At 34.6% G+C, this 16,031-nt stretch overlaps 2 protein-coding genes across 4 annotated transcripts in view; one reads left to right on the top strand and one right to left on the bottom strand.

The window, feature by feature from the left end:
- LOC138701288 (trichoplein keratin filament-binding protein-like) overlaps positions 1 to 16,031 on the bottom strand; it is a 354,032-nt gene that overhangs the window by 123,601 nt on the left and 214,400 nt on the right. For both annotated transcript variants that reach the window (XM_069828022.1, XM_069828023.1), the window contains one exon: positions 13,035 to 13,133. The gene's annotated coding sequence lies outside the window, so the exon portion shown is untranslated. The remainder of the gene's footprint in view (positions 1 to 13,034; positions 13,134 to 16,031) is intronic.
- The window catches only part of LOC138701291 (peptidoglycan-recognition protein LB-like), a 30,220-nt gene continuing 21,264 nt past the window's right edge, over positions 7,076 to 16,031 (top strand). Inside the window, exons 1-2 of one of the 2 annotated variants that reach the window (XM_069828027.1) lie at positions 7,089 to 7,228; positions 11,966 to 12,133. In XM_069828027.1, coding sequence (XP_069684128.1) covers positions 7,168 to 7,228; positions 11,966 to 12,133 — 229 coding nt within the window. In that variant the 5' untranslated portion in view covers positions 7,089 to 7,167. Of the gene's footprint in view, positions 7,229 to 11,965; positions 12,134 to 16,031 lie in introns of both variants that reach the window. The other variant, XM_069828028.1, reaches the window with a different exon arrangement.

Below are 16,031 nucleotides of genomic sequence, written 5' to 3'. Positions count from 1 at the left end.
CAACAAAGAAGGAGAAGAAGAAGAAAAAGAGAGAGGAGATCACTTCTAAATAGTGTTCAGAATTATTCTGGAGAAGAAAGGCAGAGGATATCACTTCGAAATAGTGATCAGAATAATTATTCAGCAGAAGAAATGGAGAGAACATCACTTCGAGAAAGTGATCAGGACTATTTGTAGAAGGGAGAGTATATCACTTCGAAAAAGTAATCACGCATATTATGAAGAGAAAGGAGAAAGAAGAGGAAATCATTTCGAGAAAGTGATAAGAACTATTCCAAAAAAAAAGGAAAGAATACCACTTCGAGTAAGTGATCACGCATGTAACAATGATCGTACAGATTAAAAGAAACTGAAGTTTCTTCGAAATTTATACAGTGACAACTTTGTAGTCCTACGTGCGTGTAACAGTTTTAAAATAATTAGCATATGCACGTTGTAATTTATATTAAATATATCATTTAATTTTCATTATTTCTCGTACAGCATTGATATCTGGGACTAACAATGATGTAGGGTCCACCGCTGTGGAGTAACGATTCCCTCAACCCTTAAGAGCAAATTCTGGGTAACTTTCGGCGCTGGACATGGACTCATTTCGCCAGCATTATCGACTTCATTTCACTCAGACGCTACATAACCATATCAGTTGAAAAAGCGTCGTAAAATAAGCAATTTAAAAAACAATTATGTAATTGTGATTATTATCACAAAATTAGACTACCTATTAGAAGTAACAAAGCAGAAAAACAATATGTTCATGACACTTTGTTTCGTGTAATGGAAAGATTGTGAGTACATGTAATTTTCAGACACAATTCATTTAGCAGTGGTAACAATGATAACAATTTAACACGAACTTATTTGCGAAAGCCAGTGTTAAACTGCATTTTCTTTTCATTTCAGACCTGTTTTTGACGGCATGGCATTAATGTTTCTTTGTACGTAAGGCCTTTTCAGTTATACTTAGTAATAAGTACCAATATCTAGAACCAGAATCAACATGCGACTCTTCAAGTAGAATACAATGACATTAAGATTTCTATAGTCCTCTAATGCAGTGTTTTCCAAACTGAGGGTCGTGTAAAGAACTGAAGGGGGGGGAGGGTCGCGAGATGATTTACAAAAAAAATTATTAAAATATACTAAAGACCCATTTACAATGAAAATTAAACATAAACGTAACATAAAGACGAAAGTCTGCTGTCAGGTTACCAAATGGAATCATTCACAATGATTCACATAAACACTGACATTAACATTTACCGTTAAACGTACACATAAAAGTTTGCAAACCCCAAACTCTGATGTTTATGCTTAGCCTACGTGATTTGGAAACAATACACAATCTCAGAGCGTTGATGTATACAACAGAATATGAGAAAATGACGTCGTTATTTACCAAGTATCTTTGCGGTTATGACTATGTTCTCATAGTGAATGATGGTATGACTTTTTGATTTTACGGTAACGTTTACTTTAAGTTAACGCTGTCTTTACTGTGTGTTCAGAATTGTACTGTATATTATGAAACATGTTCATAATGTTAGCCTCCTACATTATGGCACGAGTTAACGCTGTCTTTACTGTGTGTTCAGAATTGTACTGTATATTATGAAACATGTTCATAATGTTAGCCTCCTACATTATGGCACGAGTCAATTTTTAGGAAACGAGCGAAGCATCTTCTGTGATGTTCATTATCAAAGGTCAGCCTTAAACAGTCTTATAACTATAATAGTACATTATGCAACGAGCCTATAATGGTAGTAATTAACACGCGAGTATGTTTATGAAACGGGCGCAAGCGAGTTTCATAATTTTCATACGAGCGTCTTAATTACCATTATAGGCAAGTTTCATACTTTCTAACTTGAAATTATTCATAAGTATTCATGTTATTCTTATCTGACTGGGAAGCGGAACTGACCTTGTGCAATATGTCGTAAATTGTGAGATGTGCGCAGACGCGAAAGTATTGATTTTTTCCGAGGAACAAATGTCATTGACCTTGATATAAGCTAGAGAGTAAAATGAACATTAATCTTGATATAACCTTGAAAATGATTTAGACATTGAAAAACGAGATGACAAATTGAATTTATTTGAATATTATTTATAATTAACGCTAATTATTATAGTAACAGAACATAACCTTCTGCGACAGTATTGGATTTCTAGCTTCCGTGACGTTTCGCTAGTTGTCTTTCGATTGCATATCCGAGAAAATCGATACTTACGCTTTCATATTGCTACAATGGTGTTTTCTGATTGGTGGAACACCTGAACTTTAATGAATAGGTGCACTTTAATGAGGTCCATTAAAGGGCTGCTACCAGGTGTATAATTACTACATTTCGGCATGGTCGAGCATAAATATATACATAAATGTAAATATTACAGATTTTTCCGGGCCAGTTTTATTTTGCTCACCCTGTATATCTTCTGACAAATCTTAAAAGAAGTTCAATGTGACAAGTACTTTTCCGAAGCTCGCCATCGAAGAACAGAAGAAAAGTAAAGCGAGAAGCAAGAATTTTTTTAAGTACCATACTTATTAAGTACCAGACAAAAGCCTGTACTAGGCCTGAAATCGTTGAATCAGTACGCTGTAAGTTTCTACTCGTTCAAAAGCAATATGGCATATTTTAGTTGAAGTAAAATATTATTTGATTAACTGATATGAAAATCTTACATTTTAACTTACTGACGAGAAGACCTAATTGTTTAATTTATTGACGAGAAGAATACACATAGCACATTTTTAATCATTCTTACGTATACGTAGAGTCCTAAGTCTGAAAAATGGGAAGGAAATTGTTTCCAGGGCCAAGACATAACACAAATTGCATGGGCCGCAATGTACGTATTACAATTCAGATAGTGGGCCGCAATATACGTACCACTCTCCAGGTAGTGGGCCGCAATTTACGGGGGAAACGGGTTAGGCGCCGCAATTTACCGGAACCGCAAAAATCGGTGGCAGCAATGAGAAAATTAACAGCGGGATAAGAAAAGACAATACAGCAAACACACGGTTCCAATTTATTGCAGCCGGAACATTTCTAGGGACACAAAAAGGACACTCTACAAGACTAACGTAGAATCGCGACGTTCGGATCAGAGAGAGAGAAAGAGAGATATCTAAATGAAATGAGAAACAACCCAAAGGTATGGAGATTGATTTCTACCGCCAAAACTTTGGACTCACGAAACTGGACAAGGTTAGAGATGAAGAAATGAGAGAAAGGCCCGAGCAAATATTCTATTCTACTCACAATAATTTCACTGACTGAGAAAAAGGTGGCCGATATGAATGGGTTTCGTTGTGCGTATCTCTTGTGTAGCCTATGTCTTCTGTCACCAGCTTCTATCATAATCAGTATCATCATCCTCATCATCATCATCATCATCATCATCATCATCAGAATCTCAATTCTCTCAATTTACGTAAAGAACATCTTGTTATACTAAGTTGTGTTGATTTTAACAATAAAATTGCTTTCATAACACAAAGATTAACAAAATGCATAAACAATTAAATTGTTACTACAGGATCAATGTAGTGCTAATGTACAACACAAATGAAGTACTGCACAGTGATACGGACAAATACAGGGGGGAATTTAAAAATGTTCTCGGTATCAAAACTCGCACAAAAATGTATTTCCATAAAAATATTCCTCTCTAAATATAAGGTTTCATATGTCTGAGTTTTTTGTTCAAAACCTCCCCATTTAATTTTAATTGCGATTATGCGTTAACCGAGCGAGTTGGCTCAGACGGTAACATTTGGGACTCGCATTCGGGAGGTCCGGGTTCAAACCCCGTTGCCGGCAAACCTCATTGGGGTTTTTCATGGTTTTCCTCAGTCACAAAGGCAACGATGACAGGTGTAAAAACATTTTTCAAAATCCTGACATTATTTGAGGGGCTCGAGCATAAAACATGTTAACTGACATTTTGGTCAAAAATGAGATAAGTACCGTTTAATACGGTATCTTACATTCTGCATCTAATGCAGTTTGTTAGTTTTCCAACATCTCAACAGATGGCAGAAGTATACAAATTTACTTTCCTGGTAACTACAAACTGTTGTATGTATAAATGTTTACCTACCTAATAATTTCAAAACACTAGAACGTCACTTACCATGTTTTACTTCCGAACCCATCATTTGTAAATACAATCTTTCCCTGGTGATGTTTCATGTTAGTCAAGATACTTCTAGCATCACTATTCATATCATTAATAATTTTAATACAAGACACAAATCAAATCTTCATATACCCTCTGTTACGCTCGATTGTTATTAAAAAAAAAAAAAAAGACAAGAAAATTCAGTTCACTATTCATGTATGAATCTTCAATGCACTATCATTATTATCTTAAAAGCTTTGAAGGCCCAAGAGAAAAGGTTCACAACAGAATTAACAAAACTGTTCCATACGCTTACCATTTACTCAACTAATGAATTGCTTTTGCATGTAAATTGAATTTATCTGTAGTAACATCACGAGAGGTCTGAGATTTATCTGGGAAATCTCAGAACTCGAGTGACATTTATTAGGACTATTTCGTGAATAAAATAAAAATGTAAATAATATATTCCTAAAATTCGATGACAAAATGTTAATAATTGTATATTTACTAATACTTAACCTATTCAGACATTGTGATGTTGAAATAGATGAATATCGATTATTGCAATAAAGAAATTCGATATTATTCAGTAATGCCAATTGTTTTATTTCATTCACAAAATACAAATTTTATAGGCTACAATTATAGGTTAAGTTACCTGTGGGAGCAGGACCAAATGTCAGCTGTGCCTTATTTCGACCGTTACTCTGTGCTACAGGAAAGCATTTTTATAGCTCGATAAACGCATTCTCGCTGTAGTGTGTAACGGAACTGAAGCTTCATCTGCACAATTCAATATTTCAATCGTGTATGCGTACAATCTGGGAAGAATATTGAAAGAATCAAGTTTCAAAGGTACCTTCAATTAAGATCATCAAGATTTTGTGTCTACATGGTGCGCCGTTTTGAACGTCGTCTTCACTGCGTAAATATATTAATTAATATTAAATATCAATCTTGCATTCATTGCTTTAAACTTGAAAGAAAAGTTAAACCGTGTAGTTGCATCGTGATGTATTCAGGATCATCAATTTACGGGGAAACAGTTGCCGACAACGACTAAACAAAAGAACGACCATGCGATAAATTGATAGTGATAAATCTAGCTGCAAAAATTATCGCAAAGTGTGACTGTGATTGGTTGGAATTCAAAATTTCATTACACTTCATTGGCCGAAAATGGAATGACGTCATATAAACGAAATAGTCTGCTTAATATTTACTACGTATACAATCCATATGTACAGAGTGATTTATATAGAACTGACACATTTCTTTCTTTAATTATTCCGTTGGAAATTCATTCAATGACCCAATTTTAGCACCAAATTAAGCAGAATGTTCTGGAGTTTCGATTCCTTGTCACTAGATGCGCAGATGTTTATGTTTTATTGCTATTGTTGGCAGCACTGACCCAATTTTAGCACCAAATTAAGCAGAATGTTCTGGAGTTTCGATTCCTTGTCACTAGATGCGCAGATGTTTATGTTTTATTGCTATTGTTGGCAGCACTGACCCAATTTTAGCACCAAATTAAGCAGAATGTTCTGGAGTTTCGATTCCTTGTCACTAGATGCGCAGATGTTTATGTTTTATTCCTATTGTTGGTAGCACTAGATGCACAGATGTTTATGTTTTATTCCTATTGTTGGCAGCTGTTTTCGACATTTTGTGTCAACGTGAAAATGCAGTACACATTAAATCAACGACTCTTCCTTGTGAAGCAATACTGGATTACGAATTCAATTACAGCTACTCAAAGGGCATACCAGAGAGAATTTGGTGTTCGCAATCCTCCCAAAAGAAACACAATACTGGGACTGGTAAACAAATTGGAAACAACTGGATCTCTGGTGAGTGAAAAGGGCAAGCATCGTTCATCTAGGCTTCCCACGGTTGTTGTTGATGTAAGAGCACGACTGGAGCAGTCACCCAAAAAATCATTAAGACGTTTGTCGCAGGAGACAGGGTACACCTACTCAATGTGTCAGAGCCTAAAGCCATATAGGGTTACGATTGTTCATCAGCTACAGGAACCAGATAAGGATAAAAGATTGAATTATTGTCGTTGGTTTCAGACGTCCATTGTGCAAAATCCTGCCATATTGTCCATCACATGGTTCACAGATGAAGTATGGTTCCATTTATCCGGTTATATGACGTCGAATAATTTCCAGGAACCTGTGGCCACCGAGATCTACGGATTTAACAACGCCGGACTTCTTTCTATGGGGTTACTTAAAAGACAGGGTTTACGCCACACGTCCCCAGACATTGGACGATCTGAAGCACAACATCACACAGGAGAGTCAAGCTAACAACAGAGTCCTCCAACGAGTGGCCAGTAACATGGAACAACGTGTTGAGTTGTGCCTTATGCAGGATGGAGGACATTTTCAACATTTGCTATAGAGTTAAATAATCTCCCAAAATTCCTCTACATTTTAGGTATAATAAGTTGTCGCTAGCACAATTCGTTTTGAAACAATTAATGAAAGAAATGTGTCAGTTCTATATAAATCACTCTGTAATATTTTATGCGTATTCAGAATTTGACGAGTCAACCAAAATTAATTTATGTTAATGCTAAAAACAGTCGTACTAGTTATATCATCCATTCTACGTCGTAAACTTAAAAAAATGACGCAACAGAAATGCTCAACATATTTTCTCTTTTACGTTACATAGTAAATTTAAAAGTTTACTACTTTTTTACTGCAAAGGATGAATAAGACAACATCAAGTGTAACACATCTCTCATCAATACCACCCCTTGACTTCTGCCAGGGAATCACAGTGAAGAGTACCGTCAAAAAGAAAACAAATTTCGAATTGCACACAAAAAGAGCGGCATAGAGGGGGAAATACTCTGGTTGAAGTGCAAAGCAGTATAGCGGCCTCGTGACGTCACACGAGGCCATGCCGTGGATAAGAAGGAGACGCGGTCCCGCAGTCGGCAATATTTGGCGGGCACCTCGTCGCTACAGCGCGTACTAGGCCTACGTACTACATCCACGTCCAGTCAGTATGGAACAGAGACTCGTGCTGGTCGCTATGGCCACCGTGGTCGTCGCAGCGCTACTGCCAAGTAAGTGACATGTAACGTGTTACGGAGGGAAGGCGGCCAACTCGGAACAGCCACAGCCGTACTTGGGTCAATTGACAACTGTTCACTAGCGATGTATTAAAAAATACTCCTCAATATTATTATTATTATTATTATTATTATTATTATTATTATTATTAAGTGCGATTAAGTATACTTATTCACTTTTGCCGTACAAAAAAATGTAGCTATCATTTATTTCTAGGATAAACAATATTCATTATTATTATTATTATTATTATTATTATTATTATTATTATTTATTGAAATTCCAAGTTTATAGAACCCTATTTTACCCGAAGATATATTAGGGCTGTAATTAAATCATACATATTAAAGCCCTGTACAAATAGTTACATAAATACATGCATAATTATGACATAAAATACAGATATTACATTAAATGTGTATGACAATAAAATTCATATTTATATTATACAAATACAAAGATATAACATAAAATAGATATAATATATAGAAATAGATACACAATGTTACATACAGTACTTTCTCAGGACATATCACACACAAACTTGTTACTTAAAAATAATAATAATAATAATAATAATAATAATAATAATAATAATAATAATAATAATAATAGAGCATTTCGTAGAAATATACATATTACTTTTAAGGACGTATATGACATAAAAATGACATGAAATAGATATGACATACTGAATTATGAATTATAATGATTAAATTCAATAAGCAAATTAGAATTTTCTGCATCCTTACGTTTATTTAGAACCGTACGTACCAAATTATTATCCTGAATGTATAACAGAGCTTCTAAAAAGGAAAATTCTAAAATAATGGAAATGCAAGGTTTTCGCATTTCATTCACACTATCTTCTTAACCAATTATTTATTATTATTATTATTATTATTATTATTATTATTATTAAGCAAACTTATTTACTTTTATCGCACATAAAATGTATCTATCATTTATTTCTAGGGAAGTATAACCAACATTCGTTCATATATTAAATTGTGGATTACAATGTTTAAATTCAATAAGCTATTACAATTTTCTGCATCCTTACGTTTATTTAGAACCAAACGTACGAAATCATTACCTCGAATGTATAACAGAGCTTCTAAAAAGGACAATTTTAAAATAATGGAAATGCAAGGTTTCAGCATTTCACACCTACTACCTTTTTAACCTATTATTATTATTATTATTATTATTATTATTATTATTTGTGCTGAACTGTAATTTGCCACTGACTGTTGTACATCACATTAAATATAAGTAAATAAATAAATAATTATTATTTTTATTATTATTATTATTATTATTACTATTATTATTAGTATTATTATTATCATTATTAAGTACGATTAAATACACATTCACTTTTACCGTACAAAAAATGTAGCTATCATTCATTTCTTGGGAAGTATAACCAATTATTCATTCATACATTAAATTGTGAATTACAATATTTAAATTGAATAAGCTATTACAATTTTCTGCATCCTTACGTTTATTTACAACCGAACGTACCAATTCATTATCTTGAATGCATAATTGAGCTTGTAAAAAGGACAATTCTAAAATAATGGAAATGCAAGTGTTCACATTTCAGTCACACTATCTTTTTAACCAATTATTTATTAAAACTATTATTATTATTTGAAAAACGTATGAAATGTAAGGATAACAAGAGTCAATGAAATTAGCGATAGACTGATGGCATTTTGACGAGATGAAGTTAAAGATTCTTCATGAATTACCTGATATACGCCTTACAGTTGGGGAAAACCCCGAGAAAAATCCCAACCAGGTAATCAGTCCAAGCGGGATTCGAACTCACGCCTAAGCGCTGCCTCGAAGAGTAAATCAGCTTCTTGCTCTCGCTATCGCAGTATCTTTCCATAATGTTATTAACGCTTTATATATTGATTGCAATTATCATAAGAAAAAGCTAAATGTTACATGGACATATCACGGCTACTTTTTTAAATGTCCCACTTAGGCAACAAAATTGGCAAAGTTTTTTTTTTCTTCTCCTGTACGAAGTTTATGTTGCTATCACAATCATACTACCACGTTCATCACTATCTTTACGATCTAGATCTTTTGGCTTGTTTCAAACATCGATTAGAATTGGTTCCGTCATCTTCAAGTCTTCCCAAAAAACTTCCATATTGATTGCAGTTATTTATATTTACAGCGATTGTTGTGGTTGGCCTACGTTTAACATGTTCTCGCCAATTAATTTAATAATGTTTTATTGTTTTTAGGATGTTCTGCAGCTTTTAATTCCGTCACATTAGCCTCAAAATATTTATATCCCATCATAATTAGTTATAGCAGAAAATAACCACTATTCATTTAATAGTAAATTGTGAGTTATAGAATCCCGCGTTTGGTTACTTTGAATGCAAGTTAGGTGTACATCGATCATACTAGCTTCGTTTGGTACGGAGAGCAAGTTGCGAGTCAACAGTTCACGCTGCACGCTCCGGTACCATGTTTTTACTAGTTTTGTGGGATTTAATTGATTAATCGATCAAAAATATTTAATCGAATAATCGAGTCGATTAAAACTAATCGACTGTACTTGTTATTAATTATTATTTTGTTAATGCAAACTCAGGCTAAAAATTCCGACAATATTAGTCTCTGAGAAACTGCTTACTTCAAAGCACAATAGTACCGTTATTTTGTAACTGTAAAGCAGGTATCAGGGGGTAAATCTTTGCACAAAAACTTCAAAAAGAGATCGAGATATGAAGATGGTGACCTGGTCTATCGCGATTGAAAGTTGAAACACAATGCGAAACCCTTATTAAGTTTTATTGTTTTCCAAGAAAACTTCCACCGTGTTGTCAGCTCGTCTTCCTAGCATATGAAATACATACTTTTCTGGGATTCGCAACCCCCTCATCCCTTAGCCTTGGATACACTGTGTGCAAGTGAGAGAGTAACTTCTCTTCTTAAAATTCTGTAACCCGATTACAATAGGGGCCAGTTTGCTGCACTGTTGCAGTTTCTATACTGAGTTTGTAGTTGAAGCTTGTAATTCTTCCCTGGCCCACAAATTCACTCTCTCACTGCTCTTACCAAAGGGATGTCCTCGCTGGCAAATAGTTACCGTTCTTGTCATTAAACTATAACCGAATGACAAACCCTCAAGGCACACTAATAAATCAGAACTTGTTAACATTTCAAGTACGTAATACTGGATAACAGCTACTGCTTATCTAGAGGAAAGCAGAATGATTTGTATTATCATAATAACTGTAATTTTTTTTAGTTATTTAATGACGCTGTATCAACTGCGGGGTTATTTAGAGTCGATGGAATTCGTGATAGCGAGATGGTATTTGGCGAGATGAGGCCGAGGATTCCCCATAGATTACCTGATATTCGCCTTACGGTTGGGGAAAACCCAACCAGGTAATCAGTCCAAGCGGGAATCGAACCAGCGCCCGAGCGCAAATCTGAATCGGCAGGCAAGCGCCTTAGCCGATACTGCGATAGTTACTTACGTTAAAAGTGTTAAATATGGCATTTTATTTCCTGAGTAGGAAGGCCGGAGGTCGATTGAAACAAATCATAGCCTACGAACAAAATAAAATAATTTTTAACAGCCGTTCGTCCGTGCTGATATAGAGACAATTTACCCCGACATTCTTCCTCATTCTTACAGCCAAATTTTATCGAATTAAAAGTTGGCGATAGCGTAGAAGATCGAAAGGTCCCCGGTTCAAACCTGGGTTCCACTAATATTTTATTATTACATTTAATTCTTAATTGCTTCACATAGTTAGTAATCAATTAATACTTAAAGCAATTTATTTAATTTGTGTACGTTTATTAACCAAAAATAGAATTTTTTTTAACGCAGCCCTAGCACTGTTTTAACTGCTTTACTCATCGGTTGCAATTGCTGCCGTGTAACAGCTGGTGGAAAACAATTGACAATCGGTGCAAACAGTTGAAAATCTGTGCTAAAAGTAATTTATGTAACTAATTAGTATATAATCTTGGTAATTATGACACGAATGAATAAGCGAGCGCGCTAATTTTCACGAGTGTTTATAATGAAGATTATACACGTGTTACATACAACGTTTTATGCTATTCTAGCAATAAAATATGTAAAAAGAAACTATTATAAATTTACAAAATATAATGTTATGACGTAGTAGAGACATGAGTACTGGATATGACATCATATATTGCTTGGTTGCTAAGTATCCGCTTCAAAGACAATATCATTTTGTTGTTTTGAAGCTTTTTCTTACAGGTACGTTGTACAAGATTGTGTTGTGAAGGCGGTGATGACTTCATGGAATACTAGTTACTAGGTAACCTTTTCTGGCACCAGTGCCAGAATTAGGGTAATTGTGCGCGATTTATAGCGTCACAACAAGCGAGTTTTAATGCTAGGTTTGCATAAAAGTATTTTTCGCATGCGACCGTATAATAGTCAATTTTTAACACACTTGGCTAGCGTTAAAAGATCTACTTTTAGGAATGGCTGTCTAGAAAATCTATTTGCAGTACTGTGTAAAATGTAATGTGTTGGACTAGCACAACGCAATATTAGGATCAAAAGACTTACACATGTTCTTATTTTTTTTACTTATTACATCAGAAATGTGTGTATACTTTCTGACATGCAGCGTAAGCAAATTGCGCAAAAATCGACTCACTCTATCTTATTTTTAATACCTTTCTTATGTGATAAACAGACTGCGGCCTAGGGTCACCGATTCGTGAGACTGAATTTTGGAACGCACGGAGTATACATGACGTCATGGGATGGCACTGTGAGCGTACAGTTGGTTTTATAAGAAATTACATTAACGCCTTTCTAATTCTGCTTGGCGTGGGTCCTTGCAGTCACCACACGCAATCCTGTGAGTAAACAAGTATATTTTATTCCATTTCATTTATTTGTTTGATTATTTATACATGCATATTTGTGTTAGTGTTAATTTCGCTATTTTATATTTCACACTACTGACGAACATGTCGAAAATTAAGAGCACCAAGCGTTCCCTTCAGAATGAACTTTTAGAGAAGTTCGGAAAGGAATATTTTCTTATTAAAAACACCGAGTTTTGCAAATTGTTAAAAAAGTATAAGGACAGATAGAACTCGATTCTTTCAGAAGCAGTGTAATAGCAAATATTTAATTATACAGTTAAAATAGGCCTTCAACATAAAAATTAGACATAAAACATGAAAAAGAATTTCATCGAGATTTTTGTATAATGTTGGTAGGCCTACATGCCAACATTCCTTTCAACAATATTTCAAAGCGTTTCGAAAAAAAATCTTTTAATACGTTGCGAATGTACTACCTTGTAATTCGGTGTATTTAATTGTGAAGAAATGTATTTTATGTAAGTACTGTATATTTTTTTCTTTTCTGCTCACACACAAATGATTATTTTATATTAAAACTTGTACGATATAATGTAAATTGAAACATGTAATGTTAGATAATTATTTTTGTACTAGAAATGCACTGTATATATTATATTTGTAAACGTGAACATTTATTCTGTGTCCTACTGTGACAATGTTTACATGTTGAGGTAAGAAGTAAGTGCACTCTCAATCTCCCATTCCCCTCGATCTACACAACACGGTGATCAGTGCGTTCGTAACTTAATGCGTTACAATGTCAAATATAATATATTAACAACAGTAGCAAACAATTATGGACAAAATAAGAATTCCAAAATCTAAATTCAAATATACTCTATGTAAAAGTACTTCACCCAACTCCATTAATATGCATTTTATTCATACCTAGATGTCAAATTTGTCTGTGCCTTCTTTACTGCCCCAACATTTCTGTGAATGTGGGTAAGATCTGCAGCACCACAGTAGATGCGCTCTGTCATAAACCTGTGGACAAGATGAAAGTCAATTTAAACGACGCGACACAAAATACTTAAGCCTAATATACCAATTCAAAATTATACGTCAGTTACCGTGTTAAAATACAAACATAACAAGATCGCTATCTGGGAACGTGCTATTTTAATGAAACCCATACCAAATGGTAGCGTTTGAAGAGAAGACTCCAACACATCTATACTTCGTTCCATAATGTCTGACAGGAGATGTAAACATTTTCGGCAAAGGAGGAGAGCAGTATAATTGCTATTCAACCAATGACAGTGGTTTCATTCCACGCTTCACTTGAAGGTGAGTGATCTGAAGCTTCTATCCCCGCTCAGCTTCAAGACAAGCGTGGAATGAGACTTCTGCCATTGGCTGAATAGCAATAACCGTATACTTCTCTCCACCTCTGTCGGCAATGTTTACTTCTCCTATCAGAAACAAAGTAGGCTATAGGTTAGAAAGTCAGATGGTAAGTCATTTTACCACAAAATGACTTTTTAAACATTGTCGTCGTTAGGTCCCGGTACTCATCAGATGCACCTTCTTTCCCAACAGAGTCGGAATAATGATGTACGTTAATATTATGCGCGAGAGCTTCGGCTCGAATCTCTGTGCTTTTACATTTATTACTTTTTACTTTATTGCTTTATATTAGATAATTTTTTGCACTGTCATTATATTAATATTCTGATATCACACACTTTTAAACATATCTCTCGCTTATACGAATATATTAACACTATAACTACAAGTGCCTTTTAAACATATCCCGTTAAACCAAGTCGATTAATTTCAATATAACTATAACAAAAAATGATTCACTGGGAGAATATAAGAAAGTAAAAAATTATTAAAAGGAGATTCGAACGAACGCCGTCATACACACAGTCTACAACGTTACATCGCTATCCGTTCGAATACCCTGGAGTCAAGAAATCTTACAATACCGCATGAAGAAATAATACCTTGGTAAAACTGACTGTTTATGTTGATATCTAAAATGTATTCGAATCCAGTCTTCACAGCCTACAATTTGATAGGAATTTCCTTAAAATATCTCCAATCCCCTTCCCAGAAAAAAGTGACACATGATATGGCAGTCTCAGATGTTCCTGAAATGCAAAACAATATAGTAGTATATATTTATTTAACCTGGTAGAGATAAGGCAATCAGACCTTCTCTTCCCGTCTACCAGGGGATTACAACTACAATATTAAGAATACAATTACAATTATAATTACCTATGATACTGCAAGTGACTTTAAAATAAATAGGTAATGAAACAGAGTGTATGGCAGTACTAAGCGTCCCATACCATGAGAAAAAAAAACAATAAGAACAGCATAAATACACTGTCCTATATATTAATACTGTGCATATTATAATCTAGAAAACAGCGCTTCCACTGTGAGATCCCCACAACTCTCCATTATCATCTATTACGAATGTAATGTAGACCCAACACCTGTGTGTGATGCACTCTGGATAGTTTTTGACGAACTAAGTGGTCTACGCTTCTCGGCACTAGCGACATCTATGAACCACTTCGTAAAGCCGAGGCGAATAACTGCAAGTTAGGGCCCAGTTACTGCACAAATTTAGGCCTATCACTATGGTTTCTTTATGCAATACAAAATACGTACTATAATAATAATAATAATAATAATAATAATAATAATAATAATAATAATTCAAGGAATCTGAGTAATGTGATACAAGCAAACATCGTTCTGATTCCTGTGATTTAAAATAATTAGAAACTAACTCAACATTTGCTAGTAGGAAAACTGTCCGGTCAACATTACGCAAGGAAAAACACTGAAAAATCATAAATATGCTAGTATTTAAACTGCAGATGTACAAAAAGTTACAGCCATAATTTGATGTAATTTTTACAGGACTATTACGTATCATTTATGAATATTTTAAGAGGTGAGGCATAACTTTTAGGTGCACGGTTTTCTCTTTATTCATTATTACATATCACGTGGAAAGAAAAATAAAAATTGCATATTTGCATATATGAGTATGAGTGCACACATTTCTAAAACAAATTATATAAGCTTGATATTTTTACTAGTATTCTTACTAAGATAATCTTTAAGATAGACATATAATAGCGTTTCTGTGATTAGTTACGTAGATTTTTTTTAAGTCCACACCTGTGGAGTAACGGTTAGCGAGTCTGGCCGCGAAACCAGGTGGCCCGGGTTCGATTCCCGGTCGGGGCAAGTTACCTGGTTGAGGTTTTTCTCCGGGGTTTTCCCTCAACCTAATATGAGCAAATGCTGGATAACTTTCGGTGCTGGATCCCGAACTCATTTCACCGGCATTCAGACGCTAAATAACCTAAGCTGTTGATAAAGCGTCGTAAAATAACCTACTAAAAAAAAAAAAAGATCCATAATTTCTGTAAAATAAAACTTGAAAATTCTTGCATCAATAACATAAATCTAAAAGCCTGTGAAATTTAAGCTTTTTAACACAGCTGTCTTCTGACGTGCGCACAATGTGCATTATACAAAGTCTGTTTCGAAACAAAAATTGCGATGAATTTCTGCAAATTACTCTGAAGAGAAGTTAGGTAGCTAGTTTTCTGTCTATTCATCGTTCAACAGACACAAATACGCCTGGTTACACAGTGACTTATCAATATCATGTAGGCCCTACGTATGATAGTTAACGGGGAACTACCAGACGCATTCCTATCATCCTATCACGGTGTAACGTGTTTTAACCGACAAGAGGACAAATGTTTGTATACCTACGTCGCTTATATTACGAGACTATGAACAGAGGCTGAGTACCAGTGCTTACGCAGTGACAAGGTGATCAGGATTGTTAATTATTGGTTGAGGAATGGGAGAAATCGATCATTAATCTTTGCTAAGACTAGC

Source organism: Periplaneta americana, chromosome 6 (genome assembly GCF_040183065.1).
Source record: "Periplaneta americana isolate PAMFEO1 chromosome 6, P.americana_PAMFEO1_priV1, whole genome shotgun sequence".
Lineage (NCBI taxonomy): Eukaryota > Metazoa > Arthropoda > Insecta > Blattodea > Blattidae > Periplaneta > Periplaneta americana.
This window is presented reverse-complemented; position numbering and strand designations above follow the sequence as displayed.